The sequence below is a fragment of the Amphiprion ocellaris genome, chromosome 23, assembly GCF_022539595.1.
Source record: "Amphiprion ocellaris isolate individual 3 ecotype Okinawa chromosome 23, ASM2253959v1, whole genome shotgun sequence".
NCBI lineage: Eukaryota > Metazoa > Chordata > Actinopteri > Pomacentridae > Amphiprion > Amphiprion ocellaris.
Genome location: NC_072788.1, coordinates 7,727,059 through 7,748,959, shown reverse-complemented (window position 1 = coordinate 7,748,959; position 21,901 = coordinate 7,727,059). Strand labels below are relative to the sequence as shown.

At 38.3% G+C, this 21,901-nt stretch overlaps 1 protein-coding gene across 6 annotated transcripts in view; it reads right to left on the bottom strand.

The window, feature by feature from the left end:
• LOC111588381 (sodium/calcium exchanger 1-like) overlaps positions 1-21,901 on the bottom strand; it is a 160,552-nt gene that overhangs the window by 15,093 nt on the left and 123,558 nt on the right. For 5 of the 6 annotated variants that reach the window (XM_055007894.1, XM_035943128.2, XM_035943126.2 and 2 more), the window contains 5 exons: positions 10,842-10,948; positions 5,790-5,914; positions 4,080-4,115; positions 3,395-3,494; positions 453-725 (listed from right to left, as the gene is read on the bottom strand). In XM_055007894.1, coding sequence (XP_054863869.1) covers positions 453-725; positions 3,395-3,494; positions 4,080-4,115; positions 5,790-5,914; positions 10,842-10,948 — 641 coding nt within the window. The remainder of the gene's footprint in view (positions 1-452; positions 726-3,394; positions 3,495-4,079; positions 4,116-5,789; positions 5,915-10,841; positions 10,949-21,901) is intronic. The other variant, XM_023298758.3, reaches the window with a different exon arrangement.

The window sequence follows — 21,901 nt, the reverse complement described above, 5'->3', positions numbered from 1 at the left end:
ATGTGAATTTGGTCTAAAATATCTACAAGAAGAAATAATTTAAAAAAAAAATCTATTCCCGTTAAGATCTAAATTCCCATTTACATGCTGTTTTGAGAGGTCCTGAGGGAAATCATCAAGATGTCAGCATCAGTGACAGCTCATGAGTTAAAAATAACTCCTGTGAAACTATTATTCAGTTTTCTGGTGAGAAGTTCTTCAACCTCAAAAGATGTCTGAATGCTGAACTATCTGGGCCTCTGCGTTTTTCGCCTACAGCCCATTTGTTTGCATCCTTTCACATCTTTGGCTACAGGCACTTCTGTAGGCTCTGTGCAAACAAGAATGGATCACTTTTGATGCTGAGGGAAAAAGTAAAGAGGAGCCAAGAACTGAATAACTCATCTGGAGTGTCTTTTTTCTTAGTTTAAATCTGAATAATGTATTTGTTTACAGCACATCAGACTCCTCACCTGGCACCGACGTTCCCAGCGCCACGAACACCACCGCCGTCACCGAGTCCTTCAGGCCTATCGTGCAGCCGAAGTGCGACGCCAGATCCCCGGTGACGGCCGTCAGGACGCCGATGAGCGATATGGAGACGATGAAGCAGGCCCAGCCGTTCCAGTACTCGGTGGGCGGCACGAAGGCGAACAGAACCTTCCAGAAGACGGTGAGGAAATGCATGATGTAGTCGAAGCAGGACGGCAGACGCTCCTCGCCGCTCTCCTCCTCGTCGTCGTCTCCTTCAGGTGATTAAAAGCAAGGAAAAGAGCAAAAATAGCAGATGCAATTGAAGAAAATCAGGAGACAAAAAAAGGACACATTTACAGGCATACAGATGAACTTTAGCGCCAAACATTTCACTTGAACAAGAGTTTGTTTTGATTAAATAAGCTGGAAAGCTGTCAGATGAAAAAAATAAATAGTTACCTTTACTGCCAAAAATAAGACAAGAAGATTGATACCATTCTTAAATATGTCTGTAAAGTGTAGTTCTGCGTCATAATTAGCTTAGCTTAGCATAAAAACTGCTAGAAGTGGACACAACTACCTTGGCATCAACCTACCGACACTTATACATTTTACAAAATTGGCATTGTTGTTGTAGTGTCTGATGTGTTACTTATCATATGGAATCTGGAATGCGTTCTCCTTTTAGAAGGTATCCTTGTAAGGATTCCTATGTCCAAGATATTGATTGACATTGCTCTTAGGGGCTCTTGTGTCTAGGAGAAAGATTGACGGGGCCCTCTGCTATTTTGGTCTTTTAGCTGAAACCATTTGTTGTGACCTCATACTTGACCTTCTTGTCCAAAGCATATAAAATGACCACCAGCCTTTTGTTCGGGGGGAGATTCATATTGGCTGGGAACTTTCCACAGGCAAACCATGGTGCCTGTTCAGATGCTGTCTTATTTATGTAATAAATCATATTATAAAAGCAACAGTGTCAACAGATGTTTTCTTCAACATCTGCACATCCTTGATGGCTAAGAGAAACTACAACATTGTACAAAAACAGTAATGGAAAAATGGGACATTGTGGTTTATACATGCTATAGCTTTTACTTGGTCAACATTGGCTATCTTAGAATTGTTATTCTCTAATAATCACCAGAACTTGCTAGCATCCCAACTCCCCCCTTTCTTTCTTAATATAAAAGGACAAGATCCAAGATATTAGTCTGTAAGTTGAAGAGGTTTTAGAAATACTTTCCAACAGAGCCAGGCTAAATGTTCCAACTTTTGCTTTCTTCAATATTATGCTAAGCTATGCTAACCAGTTGCCGGTGGTTGCTTCATAATTCACATGCAGGGATGAGAGTGGTACAAAGCCAATCATTTTTTGCTGAAGTTTTCAAAACATTTTCTTATTTAGTGTTGCTTTAAGCAGGGTTACAGAATTCTTCCCCCAGGGACAGCAATTAAACCTATTCAACAGGTTTTGGTGGTAACATAAACAGAGTATCTAGAAAACCTCGATAGCATTATTCTCAAGCATCACCGATTAAGTTTAACTGCATATAAAAGATGGACGTAGCTTCTGGGTTTGAAAAGTGAAGCCAACACAAAGTGCATTTGACCTGCATTCTTTCAAACAGCCAGCAGGGGGCGACTCCTCTGGTTGCAAAACGAAGTCAGACCGTAATGAAGTCTAGGAGAAAATACCCAACTTCTCAATAGATCTGTTGCCTCAGCAAACATTTCTCTATTGCGTTTATGGTCTCAATCATCAGTTTTAAGACTTTATGAGTACATAATGATGTTATGTTTGCAAAATATGGTCTCATTTAAAATAAATTACAAAGTGTATGGTTCAATATTACAGACCAGTATAAATGGAAAAGACACTGTCCATTAGTGATACACAGGTCAGGGCTTTTTAATAGCTGCAACTGCAATAAATCCCCCAAATTCGACTTGATCTGTAACCCCCCAATGCAGGATGCCTCAACCATAACTGTGACATTTCTAATCCTACAATTCCTTTTCATCCAGTTATCTTCCTCCTCCCCCAACTACAACAGTCTTTTCATTGCTCTTTTCATCTATTGAAGTAATGAGCAAATACACTGCAAAACTGTTATGCAGCAGATGGAGCTTATTTGTGCAGTTGTTTATTTTTCATGTTTCTGACAAAACACCACAAGCAAGGCCATTTGAAGTTGCACAACCTCGAATTGTGTGGAACTATAGCAGCTGAGAGGAGGTCAACATCCTCAGTCGCACCTGATCTACTGTATCTGTCGGTTACTTTACAGCTCAGTAGTGCAGATTATTGATCACCCAGGCATAAGATGAGAAGCATTTTTAAAGAGAAAACAACAGGGAGAGAAGAGAAAGTGGTGTAGTAACCACAGATAAAACATAACTCAGCCTTCATCAGATTTGTCAGGGTTTCAGATCTGGAATGTATAAACATCAACAACAGCCTGATTCTCCCTCTGATGCAGTTTTGATTTAAAGTGTTATTTTGCATTATGCACATAAATAAAGTTTTAATATCTAACACATTTTGCTGCCATTTATAGATTAGATCTACAGAGAGGTAGAGATTGGCATCCAAAGATGTTTACACAGTTTCTGTAAGCTTTTTATAACTCAGTGAGATCTTGCTTTCTCACTTTTTGATGCCGCTTCCGTGATAATTTCAATAAGCTCACACAAAAAGGTTACTTATGCTGTTGAAATGTCAGGAAAGAACAAAAGTGTAAAAGAAAAAAAAAAAGACAGTTATCGTTATGACTAGACTACAATGAATGCATTAAAAGGGTCTGAAGAAAATGCTGATGCAGAGAAATATTCCCTCTCATCATCCATCATGTTTTCAAAATGAAGTCAAGAAACGCATCAAGCAAAACCGCGTTCATAAATCAAACGGCACCAGATATTGCGTGTGTTTGTGTTTTACCTGCACTGACAGTCACAGCGCTGACAAACTGCTCCCTCCAGCTGCTGCTTCCCACCACCAAGGCCAGGTTGGTCTTCTTGATCAGCTTATCTACCGTACTCTACACACACACACACACACACACACACACACACAAAAAGCAAACATGCAAGTGCATACAGACCAGGCAGAAAAGGGAAAAGACACAACCCTCAAGCTGTTAATTCACTCACAGGGACACAGAAAGAGGAAAATGCTGATTTTCAAGCCTTTCAATTAAAACCCACGCTGCAGAGATGCATTTAAAAAGTGAGATTTCGAGGTCTAGGATGTGCTAATTAATACGATGCAGAGAAATTGGCTGTGATGTCGCGTTATACTGAGGCTCCTCCCGGAATCTAGGAAAAACCTTAAGGCATCGCTGGTTGGATTTTTCGGTTTAAAGCAGCGAGGAAGAGGAATAATAAAAGATGCAGCTACGGAGCAGCAGTCATTATCAGCTGACAGGGCTTTGAGGAGATCCTGCACAGTTTACTAGCTACTAGGCGGCATGAAAAGGAAAACTTTAGCAGACTCAATTAGAGAATTCACAGCATTAGTCCATGTGTGAGGGTGACAATTAAAGATTTACAGCGTGGGAAGTGCAACATTTCAGTTCAGTACAGTGAGAGATTGAAGCTCTGCATGCATTAGAAGGACGGCTAACCTGCTCAGCGCGCCAAACAAGAGTATTTACTGCTCTCTGCGCACACACACACACACACACACACACACACACACACACACACACACACACACACACACACACACACACACACACACACACACACACACACACACACACACACACACACACACACACACACACACACACACAGAAAATGACACAAATGGATGAATCAACAAATGAAATCTGTAAATAAACAAACAAATACGGTATGACAAATCATAGATGAGAGGAAAATTAACTGAATGGAATGACAATGCATGAAGTACTGAAAGCTGAACAAAAGGCACACAACTCTAGTTTGTTGTGTTTCTTGTGCTGAACACAAGCAAAGTGAAGTTGTTTGTATTAATACATTTCTGAATTACAATCGATCGCATTTACAAAGGCGCTCCTCGGAGTGTAAAATATTTATTAAGTTACTAAGCCAACACGTTTTCTAAGTTGGGGGATGAATTATGGAAAAAAAACATGTTGGAAATTGGGCAGCAAGGTTGCAAGAGAAAATACTTGAATAAGTTTTTCGAATACTATGATGTTATAGTAACTGTAAAAATGGCGAAAACTGTAAGGTAAGGATATTTTTAGCTGATTTAAAAACACTAAAACTGTTTAATTTTATAGTGGCGCATTGTAAAAGAACCAATTACTTTTTTTTTTAATATACTGATTTTTGATGTGGACATTTTTTTTTTTTACAGTTTTGGCCTGTTATTTATTTATTTTTACATATAAAGATTTTTCTCCTCTGTGGTTTTACTAGATATTATCTGTAATTTTACAAATCATAAAAAAAAATCTATAAATGAACAGTTGAAGAAATCATTTACCATTTTACTGGCATTTTCACTCATTTAAATGCTCTAAAACTTTGTAATTTCATGGTAAAATTTAAAAGAACACATTTCTAAAAAATATAGAAAAACACAAATTTTTGATGTGAACATAATTTGCAGTTTTGGCTTGCAACATTTTTCACAGTCAACATGTAAATTAAGATTTTGTTTCTGTGATTTAACTACATATTACATTATTTACAAAACAGAAAAAATCTGTAGAAAACAGTTCATAAAATCAATTTGCATTTTTTTTAGTCCTTCACACGCATAACTTTTCTTTCAAATAATAGCAAATATCTAGAAAATAACAATATTTTTGCAAATTTAGATCCAGTAAAACATGTAAATTTGGTTCTTCAATTTTATAAAATATTCTTTTTAATTAAAAAAATTGGAAATCTGTAAAATAACTAAAGTAAAAAGTAAGCAGTAAATATTTTTTTAGAAATTACATTTAAAACTACTTTTTCTCAGTGTATCTGCAACTTTCTTTCTTTCTTTTAAGCCCTGTTTCATACTGACATAAGTTGACAGCTCACTTTGAATTAATGACTTCTTGTCTTTTGCTGCTATTAAAATGACAATCATCTCAACAGAGAGCCCATTACTAAACATGCGTCTATTACACGCTAACAAGATGAAACCTGTGCACCGAGGCAGCTGACAGTCACTTTAAATCACTTTAGACTAGATTAGCTTCAGGTTTCAATAAAATAAAAACACTTTTTAGGTGATATTTCAAGAAGCTGATGTAAAATCTAACTGACAGAAGAATAAAAGGTGAGGACAACATTCACATGCTGTGATGGAAATGTTGACAAAGGTTCCAAACACACATGCAGACTCTTACCTTGAACTCGTAGGACTCTTCTATGACCACCTCTACCTGTGTGTGTTCGCCCAGACTGGGACATCCCATCTTGGCCACTTCTTCCTCCTCTGCTCCCACCAATGGCTTGTTCTCATTGGAGTCACCTGGAAAAAACATAGAGATGAACAGGTTTAGCTCTTCAGTGATTTTTTTTTTTTGTTTGTTTGTTTGTTTTTGTTTTTTCGGGTCTGGAAAAGGGTTTCAGAGCATGTAAATAAAATTCTATTTGCTATTAAAAAAAAAAAAAAAAAAAAAAAAAAAAAAAAAAAAAAGAGATGAACAGGTTTAATACAGCAAAAGTTGTAACACATTCAAAAGAACCACAGGAACTTATATTTCTTTACATTTATATCAGTAAATAAGCTCAGTGCTGGTGCATACAGAGGATAGGTGCTCAATATTCACTCACACTTTTCAGTTTCGGTGGAAGTTCAGTATCGAATGTATGAATCCTTGCACTAGTTTGTGACATTTTGTAAAAATACTGAAAAAAGAAGTGGGCACAATCTCTATTCAAAAATGCTGCATATGAGTATCTAATGGAGGATGACAAATGACTTAAAGACCCCATATTCTGCACATTTACATGTTTAGAATTATATTTTTGGAGTCTACTAGAATATGTTTACACATTTTAATGTTTAGAAAAAAAGCAGAAATAATATATTTAGAAAAATATGTGCAGAAATAAAAAAGCAAATAATATAACATAAATACATACACATAAATGTACTTTTATGTAGGCTATATGGGTTTCTACATGTATTTATTGTGTGTTTCTCCATTTTTCTATTTAAATAGGCAGGTGCTGTAGGCAGGAACCTGTAATTAATAGAAGGTTAGCATGTTTGAATTGTTTGCTTCTATCTGGAATCAGCGTTCAAAATAAACATAGAGGTGCACAAATACAGAAATAAAGAAAGAATTGGAGAAACAGCCTACATTAAAGTTGTGAAGATGTAGAAATAAATCCAAGACATCTTTTTCATTTTGTCCTCTTTTCATTACCAGAATGTATAAATTTTTGAAATGTATTCAATTATTTATTCCTGCATTGATTATGTATTTATAGTCGAGTCATTTTTTGTTTCATATTAATGTAATTATATCTAACTCTGCCTACAGCTGTGGGTCAAAGGTTTGATAGAAGGTCTGAAGTGAAGAATTCAGCTCCTTCTGTTTTCAAAAATTTATTAGAAGCCACTCAGAAATACTCCAGTATGTTCACTAATGCACCAGATCGTGTTGAATAACTTTTACATTTCAAATGACAAATCCCTGCAGAGACACTCCACTCATCTGGTTCACCTCATTTCAACTGAGTTTTGAAATTCTTACCGATGTTACACAAATTTCCAAGGAGCCCATTTTACTCCAGGTCACAGTTCATGTGGAAATACAAAATGAAAACCTGTCATAATTCATCTTTGTTATTTTATGTGGAGGGACAAGTTCTGTCTGTTTAACTCACTGCACTGACTGATCAAATGATGACACTTCTGAAGAATTAAGAGGAAAATCCATTAAGAAATAGTATAAATCTGACAGCATCAGTGCCAGAAAAATATGTTGAAAAACAAGTTGAATCCTGTGAAGTAAATAAACTGTAAAAACTGTGAAAATGACAGCAAATATCTGTTGAATAATTATACATTTATAGCTGATTTAAATACAGTAAAACAGTGCAACTTAATGGTCATGCATTATAAAAAAAAAGTAAGTACATTTTACAAAACTGCTGATTTTTGATGTGAACATAATGTGCAGTTTTGTCCCTTTTTTTATTGGATAACAACGCAAATGAAGATCTTTTTTCTGTGATTTTTCTCATTATTATCTGTAATTTAACAAACAGGGAACTCTATAAGACAAAATCTTTAAAAAATGACTCTGAACATTTTTTATCTGTAAATTCTTTTAACATTTCACTGTTATGTTACAGATTTTCCTCATTTGGTTGAATTACAGATAATATTTAGTAAAATTTGAGAAAAAATATTAATTCAAATGTTGTGTCTACATCAAAAGTCTGTATTTTCACAAATAATTCTTCCTTTTATAATGTTTAACTGTAAAACTACACAGTTGTACTGCATTTAAATCAGCTAAATTATCATTACTTTACAGATATTTGCTGTAATTTTCACCATTTTACAGTATTCCACCAGTTTTTGCTTTTCACCCTTACTGCCAGATTGTCACTGTTTTATGACAAATTTTTTTTTTTTTTTAACAATGTAAGAAACTAATTAAACCCTGCCCTCATGTTGACATCTCCACATAATACTGTTCAGTTTTCATATATGCATTATTCAGTTTTTTCATAACTTTTAATTTGGCCGTAGGAGTGTGAATTATTACTGAGACCTCATTTCTCTTGTGACACAATGTAATGTAAATGCTAATATTCAAACACTGATGTGCCGCATGGGAAATCCACACTGTCAAGCATCGTGTGTTCTTACAAATATGAATCCCCACAAGGAATTTAGATTTTCTCTGACCTTTCTATGTTCCCATTACCATATGTTGCTCCATACATCCCCCTCTTTCATCCATATGATCCTCTTCACATTCAGTCATTAACTGAGCTGTGATCAGAGTTGCCCTGCTGTGATTGAAAAGCTGTGTACAGTATATAAATATATGTGCATGTACAGTATGTGTGAGGCTGAGTGTGTGCGACTGTCAGTCTGCTCGCTCTGTGACAGCCTCATGAAGCCAATTACATCCCTCCATAATGAAACATGCCGCAGGCTGTTGGCTCTTCATGTCTGACGTCTAGAATATGGACCTCCTCCACTGATCATTTCAAGAAAAACCTCAAGACGTACATGTTTTCAGTGGATTTTGACTGCTCTTAATCATCTTAATAGTTCATATTTATTTTCATTTTAGAAATTGATCGTAAAAGTTGCTATCGTTTGATGCCTGTGAAAGTATTTTACTGTGTCTATATATTTATATTTTATATTGTCTGTTATATTTTTATATTGTCTGTCTGCACATCATTTTTCACTGCCTATCTGATAACATGGACAGCTATTTGGTCAACTCAACTTGTTTTCAAACGTGACCTATAAATACATTTGATTTGTGTAAACTTAACATCGGGAAAAAAATACATATGCATACCTACCAACCTGTCTAGAGTCCCCTCAAAGTGTTGCATCACCACTGCCTACCTGAGCACAAATGTCCCACGTTCATGTTTTATTGCAACTTTTGCAACAAAAAGCAAATCTATTATTTTTCAGTTAGGTAGGATTTCATTCCAGCATTACGTTGACAACAATGCAGAAATCAATTCAAAATCGCAGTGAGAGAAATAACTGGAAATTTGCACAGATAATACTTTGCGGAAGTCATTTCGTAACATTTTTATTACTTTAATAATATGCAACAAGCACAACAGCAAAGTCCCATTTTGCTTTTTCTTGTGAGGTGATAATAACAGACCATTGCATAGATATGGCAATATAACTAAAATTATGGCATTGTGTTGCTACTAACGTATGTAAATATTAACATATCTCTGCAATGATGAGTTTATGAGTAATTTAAATAAGAATAATGGGTGTTGAGATCGACACAAAGCTGTATGCAGGTTGTAAATTTGATTAACTTTGATGGAAATTCCATCACACATGATACAACAGATACCATTTTGCACACCTGTACTATTTGCATTGCATTTATATTTTACATTTTGTATTGTATTCTTTATATTTATTTAGATTTTTCTCTTTTTACACTATGGAGCTCTGAGGAATGGCATTTCAATGTCATGTAGAGATACTGACAATAAAGTTCACTTTGGCTTTAATTAGCAGTGCTGGAAAGGTTATTCATTGTGTGTTTAATCTGATCCGTAGATCGCCTCACCGCAATAAATACTTTGAGAGCAACTAAACCAAGAAGAAGGGACGTGAATGAGAAACATTAGACTTTAGAAAACAACAACAGCCCCATTAGTTGCTTTCTTAAGCTGAAAACAAGCTCCAAATTCCAATTCTAACATGATGAGGCTGGTGGTCTGTAATGGACGAACTGAAAGTCTGTCCAGATGATGGTGTGAGATGATGTTACAGCGAATACTGAGGGAAACAACAGAATGTATGTATCAGGTTTCACAGCGATTGATCCAACAGTCTGAACTACTGACACTGTCATTCCCAGAATTACGCTATTAACGAGGCTGAAGAGAGAGCGGAACGGATCTATATAGTGCCAAATCCTTTAACTGACTAAATGATCCACAGGAAACAACAGGATTCTTTAGTATTTTGTAGAGGTTTGATGTGCAAACTGCAGTTACACAGTGCTGAGAAACCAAAACAGACAGAAGTGGAACAAAGTTAAATGAGACAAATAAAAGTTAAAAAGGGCCCAATGAAAGCAGGTCTTTTCTTCTTCTTGTAAAGTTTTAACAGAGTGGATTTTATTTCCACAGAAATAAAGGAGCAGAAGAGGCCAAGCTGCAGAAATTACTTATTGACTTTCAGCATCGGTTCTCTTTAGCCTCCAGTCACCTGCCACAGATTAGCTGTCTGTCTGCTGTAATGAGCCTTTTAAATGTTCCACCAAAGCTCCTCAAATTAAACATTTGAGATTCTTGGATTTCTGAGCTCTTCGATGGATTTGTTAACGCCAAGACGAAGAGAAGAAGCTGGAAGGAAACAAATACAGAAGCTCTCTGGCTATTTATACACTGTAAACACTGCACCTCTTTATGTTTATGGTAATGAAGTGGAGCCAAAAGCCATGAGGCGAAGTTATTATTCCTGCCCCGCCTGTGACAAGGACGCCATTATTTCAGAAACACCTCACAGCTCGGGGCAGGTGTTTGTCACATCCTCTCCGAGCCGCATCCTCAGCGGTTCAAAGTAAAATGTTTCCTCGGTTAATCTGAGTTTAGATCGGAGGCTTTAGGTAATCAATGCAGGTGTGACCCTGTTTCTGAGCGACAGATGTGGCCTAAATAAAGACAAATAAATTCTGTCTGTCTGTCCTTGATCCTTCTTCACCCACCGTGTTTCTGTCCAATCTCCAGCAGAACCGGCTCTCCCAGCTCGATGGTGAACGTCTTGTTCTTCTCGTACTCTTCGTCATCGATGATTTTCACCTCGATTATCTTCCTGTTGAAAAAGAGAAGAGAAAGACGATGCTCAGTGAGTGTGTTCGACATAATTACTAATTTAGTAATTTAATAATTTAGTTTTATGTGCTGGAGGTCGGTTCTGCCGCTCCAACACAAAAACAGTGACATGAGGACGGACTGCTACATTTAGCATTCATCAAGATACAAAATGACTGGGTTTGCCCTCCTCTGATTCCTCCTGCGGAAGAACATGAAGGCTGAAGCCCGGGTTGATGTTCCTCAGCTGCTAACTTTGCCCCAGGCCCTGATAAAAATGCTCTCCAGCTGACAGTGATGCAACACGCAGCACATCCACCGTTTTCAATTAGCAGCAGCTGGTGGAGAGGCCTAACTGCAGCACACAGAGTTTTGAGGTGACGTGTGCAGCAATCAAACTTTAACAAGTAAATTGAAAAAAAAAAAAGTGCGTGTGGGGAGATTTAAAAATAGCAATGTGCAAAATAGGAGCAGCATCTTAGACTAAAAAGGTTGATGAGATGTGCTTCCTAGCGCTTCTCTCGGTGAATCTAGAAACAAAACATTGCTTATTTTAATCTATGATGAACTAAAAGAACAAAAGAGCTGAGAAAATGCCATTTGCAAGCCCATGTACTTCATAATGAACAGCTCTGTAAATGAGTTTTCAAAGCTAAAATTCAGTACCAATGCAGGAAGTACATGCCTTGTTTGTAACCAGGTGGATTGTAAATGTGCCGAGTTAGAAGAAGAAAACTAAATTTGCCTCTTTTTTTATTGAAGCTACCATGTGGAATTTCATTATAAAAGTTACCTTTATACTCACTAAAACAAACTAAATGTACCACAGGTCTAACAGATACACTGAATGTATTCCCTTCACCATAAACAGATTCACAATATTGAGAGTATTTTAAATCACAGTGTGTACATCCACAATTGTGGATAAAAAGTCAAAGAAATGGCTACTGTGAGGAATTTATGTGTAACAAAGTGGTGCTGAGAGGATCAGACTGCTCTGACTGTAATAAGCTACGATGGAGATGTTGTGGGTCTGATATAGATGGTGTGTTGCTTTGAATACTGGATTGTGGGATGCATTATCACCTTTCAGGATAAACCTGTGTATCTCATGCTGAAGGAAATAAGAAAGGAAGCACAGAAGCACCTCTCTTTAGAGAATTTGACCACTGATGTGTAATACTTTGCTTTGCTTCTTTACATGTTACTTTCACCAGTGTCAATCACTGGAACAATATGAACTTACAACAGTTCAGAGTTTTGCATCATCAACATGCGTTAAAAACTCAACAGTGCAGCTTGAGATCTTTCCGAAGACCCAATATGTTGTTTTTGTTGCTTAATTCTAACATCAAACAAACCACCTTATTCAGGCAGAAACCTTCAAAATACACTGCTGCACACCCACACAACGTCGTACCCTCAACACCATCTGACAATCCTGTAGAGATTTTCCAATAAAAAGGCAAAAAGTGTTTCAAGTTTAAACTTCAAAGTTGTTTTCTTGTGCACCGATACTCTGCTCCCAGTGCTGCAGCCATGTTTGGAACGTTCCCCTCAACTCCCGCTTTGGAAGTACGTCATGCACCCTCTGTGATGCATGCTGGGTCTCCTCCACTCTGTCAAACTGAGGACATTCTACTTTAATTTTATTTTGGGGAAGAGGAATAAATTGCAGGGAGACAAATCTAGTCAGGTTGAGCAATGATTTTCAACGCACAACGAGCATTGGTAGGATGCCACGTCCCACAGTTCTGGTTGTAGTGCAATCCCCAAAATGATGAGCATCTACTTCCAACTTCTGTCAGATCTATGGGTTGTAGCTGTAGACCAAACTCACCATTGCCAATCCTCAACATGAACGTTGGGTCAGTTTGTACAGAATTTGATGTTTGCTCTCTGTCACTTAAAGATCCATAGTGAAACTGGGCTCCAAACATGGCAAGAACACTGGAAGCAGCGCATGGGTGAAACTTAAATGAGATATAGTTTTTTTGTCTTTTATTGCAGTCTCTTGTTCCTCCCAATTTTGGTGGCTCATCTTAGTTGCAAATGTGCCATTTCTCTCTTTGCGCTGCTCCACAGTATCTCCTCATGTTCTGTTTAGCAGGTTGACATTTACTTAACACTCCCCAGTATCTCCGTGCAAACATATTCTGAGGGCAGTGATGAGATCAGGGCTTAGATGCTAAACTGTCTATGCTGTAAATGAACATTTAAAACATGAGTTGTCTGAGTGAAATATCTGAAAGTCCATTTTGATATTGCTAATCTGCTCAAGCAAGAGAGGAAAGAACAAAAGAAACCACATCCAGAAAGCTTCCAGCAGCTGCTAACTAAATTTAAACATTAAATGGAGTAATGGGGTTTTATAAAAGCAGTGAACACAGAAAGTCTTTCACTAGGCTTACTGGTATGCAGCTGTGATTGTCTGAGCTCCTGCAGTGACCAGTGATGTTTAGGTAACTAAACATGCACAACATGTACATCAGTTTTAGTGCTTTGAAGCAAGTTTTGATCATATTTCATGTCCGTTTGGCCTGTTCTGCTCAGAGTCTATAATCTTCATCTCAACAATCCATCTGTATCTGACAGGCAGAGAGGAAGAGAGAGTGTTCATTTCCACCTGGTTGTGTCATCATATGCTTCACTGTCAGCCATGTTGACTCTGATGCCGCAAATAGGCTTCGGTTCAATAGGGAAAAGCAGGCTAGAGAGATGGAAGGGGAAACATACCTGGGAGGATGGAGGGAGGGATGTGAGAGAGTGATGGAGGGGAGGAAGAGAGGTGGAAGCACATTGTTTTCATTGGTGAGCTGTCACGGCAACAGTGGATGAAACTGGCTGGATTTACTATTTCCAGCATCACATCAGTCTGAGCGGCAACGGTGCCGGAAAAGAAATTAAAATATTGCTTACTCAGATGTGAAACAAAAGGGAAAAACACTGACAACTGCATGCCAGTGCCTTCAGAGGAGGGAAGGAAGCGGGAGAAGAGATCTAGATCTGTTATATTTCATATTTTCTAGCTGATTTATTTACTTTAACCATTCCAGTCATCTGTCAACCTTTTATAAAAGCTGTTCCATTACTAAAAATATTAAAGCTAAAGTACAAGAATCAGATCAAACATGGTGTTTATCTGCAGGGCTGCTGCTGGCCATTTTCTGCATCAATTTACGCTTGAAGCCTCTTTATTTATGCAAAGGAAAACAAAATTCAAGTTGCTATTCAGAATGGAATGGAATAGAATGTACTGCAGTAAGGTTCTCCAGCATTCTGTATTGCTTTCAAATATTTATTCTCCTGTAGATCAACTTTTCTCATTTAATATCATCCTTGCTGCGTTACCACACAAACAAGGCTTTATTCACTCTTTTCCCATCTTTTTTGTGTTTTTTGTTTGGGGAATTGATCTCTTTAAATGTGCATGTGGCACCTTTTCCCTGACATATATGTGTTTCGGCAAGATTTCTGCTCATGTTGAAAACTTTCTGCACATTCAAAACACAACATAATAATACAATAATATAATAACATGGGGATCTCAACTATGTTATTGAACCTGAGTGAAAGCAACACATTTTGGCCGTAGCTAATTAAAAAAGGAGTCAGATCTTGTTAAAGCCTCCAAAAGATTGTGGAAGTTTAACATGTATTGCATGACAGCTGAAATCAGAATAAATGATATCTTTATCAGAAAGGATAACTCTTTTTGATATTGAGGAAAACAGTTTCGCTGTTATCCTTCTGAAAGCTGATCAGTTGATATCTTCCTGATATCAGAGAGAAATGACCAAGATAAGCTCACAAAGGGCCACCATGACAAAGACTTCTCTGATACCTAATGACATCCAGCCAGAGATCAAGTGTTTAAGACAAACTGTGATCAATATCAGTTTAGGACAGATGTCGACTGTGCTCAATTTATGTTATCAATTAATTCATATATAATACTGCCAATTATTGTTTAAGGAAAAGCAAAATCTGCATCCCTAGCAACCCTAGCAACGAGCCATATGTTGTGACAACATGTGTGACAGCAGATGAAAAGAAGGGATCATTCTTAGGTCTGTGCTGACACCTACCAGTTTCATCAACATTAACTTTAATTTGCTACAAATCAGAGCCTGTTTTTTCTTCCATTGGCTGAAATCAAGAACCTCCCGTTTCAAAAACTAATACCAACTTTGACAATAAATCTGCCACCATTATCTCTGTAAACCCCACAGAAGATTGACAACTCTAGCATCATTAACTAAAAGGGGTTTGTGGACTATTGATTGAAATGTGGGAGAAATGACAGAAGTACGAGGATAGAGAGTGATGTAGAGAAGAGTGTAAACGAAAAAGAGAGTTTGTAAAAGTCTACAGAGAGAGAAGGAGTGAAGAGAAAGAAGGCGACAGATAGGGAGGCTGGTAGAGGAGTAGGAGTAATGCACAGACTCCACTGAGATGTGAGACGTTACGATTCAATACACACCGACTTCATGCAGGGGAACAAACACACACAGACACACAGTGATGGATTACAATGTACCCCGCATACACAAGCAAATCACATCATACAACACTAGGAAACATGCACACACACACACAGTGTCCACACACATATCAATTCTCCATGCTTTACATCACACACAGATTGCGATTTGTATGAAGAGTCGATCCCAGAACGGCTTCATGCTTCACAGAATCACTCAAACACACAAACAATTGAGCTCAATGTACACAAACGAGACACTCATGAAAACATGTTTCCTCTAAACACCTGGGGGATTCGTAAACACTATGCATTTACCGAGCCAATTTACTCATTGTACACAACAAACACACACACACACACATATGCTGACTGTGGCGCTTTCATCATTCATAGTTGGTGCTGCCTGTAGCTGCACATCTGCGCCCTCCTCGCTCCATCTCTGTCCCATTACTTCTTTTTAAGCCCCTTCTTTCCCTCCTCGCTCCCTCTCTTTTCTCTCATTTTGCTCTGACTTTCACCACATAAGGTTATTTCATTCACTGTGTTTTCTTTTCTCCTTCTGTGATAAATTCAGCCGTCCATTAATTTTCATGAAAAGCCCTGCACAGGAGGTTACAATCTAACCCAGCATCAGTTTCCAATTATACATGTGAATATACCTGTAACTGATATTAAGTGTAAGGCCTTTAACACCTTCATTATTTTTGTGGTTTAAGCAGACTGGTGCTTGTGGAAAACTCCAACAACGAGATTCAGCAACAGCATCGGTCTGGGGTCAGTTAATGGAGGTCCAGAGCTTAGTGTGTGTTTTATTGAGGGTGTTAGAGAAATATTAGAGGCAAAAATAATACCATGAAGTCCAGGACTTGTTTTCACCACAGTCTGTGATGTAAAAACACCAGATATACAGGAGTGGAGGGAACTGGGTGACTACACTGACCATGATTTACAAACCCAATGCCAGTTTGGTCTGAATGTGCACAAACAGGATACATCACTGCAGAGACATTTTTACAGCTGCACATTTGTAATGTTGCTGCGGACTTGAGGGAGCAGCACTGTGTTAAAGTCACAATGATCTCCGTCAACAGGCCTGAGATGAGCCAACCGTCATGTCAAGGGTCAGCACTGCTGGAGAGAGTCGGGTCAGTGGCTTTGATCAAGATATCCAGCAGCAATTCTTGTAGCAGAAAAGCCTGCAGTTTCTAAACCAGAAGGGGCATCAGGTCAGGAGCACAACAAGAGCATGTTTGTTGTTTTCTTATTGTGCGCCGTGAATTTATCTCACATTATCAGACGGTCAACGCCGAGGTCTACTGAAACTGTTTTTTGACTGTACAAATATAATACTTGCTCTCCACTGCTTGTGATTTCTACCTCTTTAAAAGTTGCTGTTTTACAATTCTACAGTTTCATTTTGCAGATGCTTTTATCCAAAGCGATGTACATCTGAGAGTGGATACAACACAAGCAAGAATCTAGTCAGGAGAAAATAACCTGGATATGTGCCATAAAACAAGTTCAAGAGTCATAATAGGACCGTGGTGTTGCAGTCTGTCAGGTGCAAAGGTGTTCAGTGAAGAGCTGGTTTTCAGTCTTTTCATAAAGACTGGGAGAGGCTCTGCAGATTGAACAGAGTTGGGTAACTCGTTTCACCACCAGGAAACCAAACAGGAGAAGAGTCTAGCTATCGACCAGCCCTGTTCTGCTGGTCTGTATCAGGTGCCTTTTGTTGGCCGAGTGTAGACCTGAATGAGAGAGTTCAGGTAGGAGGGAGCTGTTTTCATTGCAGATTGAATGCAAGTGTTAGAGTTTTGAATTTTATGCGGGCAGCGGCTGGAAGCCAGTGAAGCGATCTGAACAGCGAGGCGACATTTGCTGTTTCTGGCTGGTTAAAAACCAGATGTGCTGCTGCATTCTGGATCATCTGCAGAGGTTTGACTGCATGCGGGGAAGCCTGCCAGTAAGGAGTTACAGTAGTCAACCCGTGATATCATGAGAGCCTGTACCAGGAGTTGAGCTGCATGTTCAGACAGGAAGGGTCTGATCTTCCTGATGTTGTACAGGGAGAATCGACATGACCGAGCAACAGAAGCCGCATGAGCCTTGGAGGTTAGTTGGCCATCGATTGTGATGCTCAAGTTTCTAACAGATTTTGTGGGTTTGAGTTGGGTTGATTCAAGCAGGATGTTGATTTTGACACAAAAGAAGAGATCCAGCATGAATCACAAAAGATGTTTGACCAGCTTATAGATTAGGACCGCCAGGCAGTGATCTAAATGTGGCAGGAGCACTGGGAGCAGTGTATCGCAGCTTATGATTGGCAGTTTGTTGTAGACTGTCAATATGTACAAGCATGGCTTCAGTTTTTACGTCTTCCCTTGTTAGCTCTACAAGCCTACTAAAGCTTCATAACTCAGGAAATGCATAACGTCACTTTTTGCTGCTTTTGTGCAATTTCCTGACATATTATCCTATGTCACTGGTTCTTATTCCATTTAATTTACCTAACATATTGTATACATCTGGCCTCTTTTGCAGATGTTGTCATTTTAAAAATTGTTTTGTTATATATGTACATTTGATTTTATTATTTAATGTTAATATTTTATTTCTTATTGCTTCTTGTTGTGCACCGTCCAGTGGAAGCTATTTATAATATCGTCATGCCATGTATGATGACAATAAAGCCATTCTAAGTTCGAAATGAGGTAAAGAGAAACTTTCATACGGAATATATGTAAAGAGAAATTTTAATTTCAATTTTTTGCTGGATTGACTGCACAAAATTATGTCTGTTTCTTTCCCCAAATGCAGAAAAACCCCCTTCATTCTGAAAGAGGCATGACTGAGTTACCATAAAGAATACAGCAGGAGAATTTAGAGGCATTAGAGTGGACAGTCAGTATTGTTGTGTGTGCAAAAAGTAAGAGTCTGATGGGTATGACTTATCCCAACCCTACATAGGTGGTGCTTCAGACACACAGGAGATCTAGTATTCTGAATACGACGCACTGCACTGAATGGTAGTTCAGTCCTGGTTGTCGATTTGTTCCCCAACATGTGTTCAAACTTGATACAACCTGAGAGAGCTGCAGTTTTCTTCCTTAATATCTACAGAATTACTCCAAAAAAATCCAATCAACTTCTCCATCAAACTGATGAATTAGTGTCCAACATTTTACCCTTCTGGTACAGGTCTTCATAACCAGTGGACTGTAAGCTCAGTAGTTCAGGATGAACGACATTCTTCTTCTTCTGCAATTCTTCCCTCCCTCTCTCTCTCTCTCTCTCTCTCCGTCTCACCTTCCCTCCATATTTCCACCGTCTTACTTTTTGACACCTGCTCCCCAGAAAGTTTCTCTGTCAGACAGTAGCCTCACCGCCCAGATCTGTCAACACTCCGACACTAAACACACACACACAGACCAGGTTCAGTGAACACAGGACTCACGCTGCCAGAAATAAAGACTGGGGGGGAGTGACAGAGTGAAATAAGGTCAACAAAAGGTATTGTTGATTGAAAAGCCCCAAACAGAATCAAGTCAGCTGTAAATCAATTTAATGGATAAGTTTTATACTGTTGCAGCGTGTGTGTGTGTGTGTGTGTGTGTGTTTGTTTGCTGTAAAAGTTCTTGTACAAGCGAATGATTGAGCGACAGTTTGATTTGATTAACGGAGACCTGATTGCATTACTTAATGGACAAAACCTCTCTTTATATCTTTGTCTCTGGCGCTTTCCATTTTCTTCTGGCTGCAGTTCTGCTTTTTGATTTGCAACCACCATGTTTGTGTGGTCGGTTTCAAGCTATGAAAGACAGCCCAGTATATTTTTAGAGAGAGCACATCTTAGAGAACTGCAGTAGCAAACAACTCATTTTCCTGAGTGATTCAGATTTATAGACACACTCTGGTTTTACCGTTCCTCCTACTGCTGGAACCTCTAGATCAGTGAAAAATCAAAGGCACAAAATTTTTTAAACAGTGCAATCTGTAAATCTGGCTGCTCTTTAAAACTAAAAAGTAAGAAAGTTGAAGAGTAGAAAAGACTGAGGACATCCTGTGCATCTTGAACAGACCTTCAGCTTCCACCAAGATTGTATTTGACAACAACCACCAGAAATAGGATTACAAAAATTTGATTAGGGCCCAAAAAGGAAGGAACAGCAGTCTGCAACAAACTTTAGTTTACCAGGGATACTCAAGCACTTGAATGTTAGAGATACACTGGGCTATAGTTCCAGGAAGATTTGATTTAGCAAGAGGAAAACTCCAGGAAACTGTCCACACGATGCATTTCTGTATTACTGAGAGAAGTCGCCAAGGTCCCATTTAATCACTTTATGCATCTTGTTTGGGTTGGACAGCAATCCAATCTCCAAAAAGCCAGGCGTAAATTCATCCAAGAAGCATTTCAGACAAATCCAGTTGTTCACACCATCTCTAGCCAGATGTTAATGGAAATGTGGTAACAGCCAATCACGGCAGCCGTTTAGGATGTTCTCAGTCCATTAAATGGTCGTTATCATCGCAGGTCATTCCCACACATATGGGTCAGTAGGGACTTTCTCCACCATCTAGTAGGCTCAATAGACTATTATCAACCCATTTAATGGCGCTACATCATCACCTCGTTTTATAGCCGCAATTTAGCCCTGACGAAGAGGTCCACGTTTGGAGGTTAGAAGGGCTGGTGGAGGCCCAGGAGACCTGAGCTCAGGTTCTGTGTCAGAACCAAGCTTTGACCTTTGCTTTCACTTTATGTTTACTTTCATTTTCAGTTTGTACTTGGTTGAGTTCAGACACCAAATCTACTCATTTAGATTTGGGAAAAAAAACACCGTTTGGGATAAAATACACCCTGATGTTACAAAACTCCATTTTGCATGTTTCAAGGGTAACTACTACACATGCACTTATTCACACAACCACAGGAGGTCACCCATGTTATCAGGGTTACTTTGTGTCAATCAACGACTAGAAAAGATGATAACACACCTACTGAGCCAATCAGAATGTAGAGGGGGTCGCCACAGCATGATGTTCCTATAAAATAGCACTGCATTCTAAATTATGTTCTGGGGAGATATATTTTCTGCCAGATTGCATTTGTAATGTATCACAACATTGTTTCTAATCAATGTATATTTGCCATAAATCTGCTTAAATGCTGCTCATTTTCAGTCACTCAATCGTATTTTAGATAAGGTGGGACTTATCGCTCTGGAGAAAATGTAGAGAATAGGTCACATTTTAACTCAAAAAGTGAGAAATTTGGGTACCTAACCTTGATCAAGCCTCTAACATATTAAAGTATTTTACAAAGCGAGATATTTCCTTAAACCTCAGCAGGCCTACATCGTTTTTGTGTCTAAACCACACCAGAAACCAAGTGAAAACCAAAAGTAAAGTACGACAGAAAACAAAATGTAATTAGAAGACTGATGATCTTTGGGTGAAACTGGTTTATGTTGCCAACCAGCCCTCCTATAGCTCCAAACAAGGGCTTTTCAAACTGGCCAACTCCAACCAACATCACAGATGATGTTTATTTCAAAACCAAATTACATTACCTTCAAAACCTAACTGAGATTGCAGTTTAGTTGGATAGGAATGTAATTTTGTGAAGACTGGGTTGGTATGGGAATGATCTGCTACGATGCCACTCATTCAAGGGTGACAACATACTTGGTCTATGTTCCTTTGAGACACTAAAGTAAGAGTTAATCATGGCTTAAATTGCTAATTCTATTTCTTATCCTCTATAAAATAATATTAGCTGGTTCAGGTTTGTGTAGGAGTGAATCTGCCTTAATTTGTCCTTCATCAGCCACGACAAGACCAATCCACAATATACTCTGTAGCCTCTTTGTTAGTGGTATTTTAGATTAAAATTAAAAATTGTGCAACTCGTGATCAGTTGAATCCATCACTCTGATTGATCAATTCATTCAGTCACTCGGAGCTACAGCTCAGTTTTTAGTGCCACCACATTCCTGCCATCTATCACATCCAACCAGTCAGTGTTTGATTGCAAAATAAACAGTTTTGTGCCTCATTTAAATGCATAGTTTTCCCCGTCCACTTCTGTTTTGCTTGCATCAGCTTGTTTGGTTTTGAGTTAAAGCCAGTAGCAGCTGAAAGATGATGTGTTTCTCACAAACAGTCTGTTGTGGTGACATTTTAAGTCCAGATTAAGTTGCATTTTAGTCATAATCTGGATCAGAGTCTGACTATTGAGTATGTGAGCACTATATGTCTTACATTGTGTATTAAGCTTAAACTGCAAAATGAACTTGACAGATTTACAATGAACCTAAGAACTGAAATCTTTCTAGTAAAATTCCCGAAATACTAAGACATTTCTACACTCTGACACTATCAGGAAATCAGTGAGAAAAGTGTGAACATTGGATTAAGAGCAGAACAACATTTTTGGAGGGGCTTTACAGATAGTAGAAAGTGCAG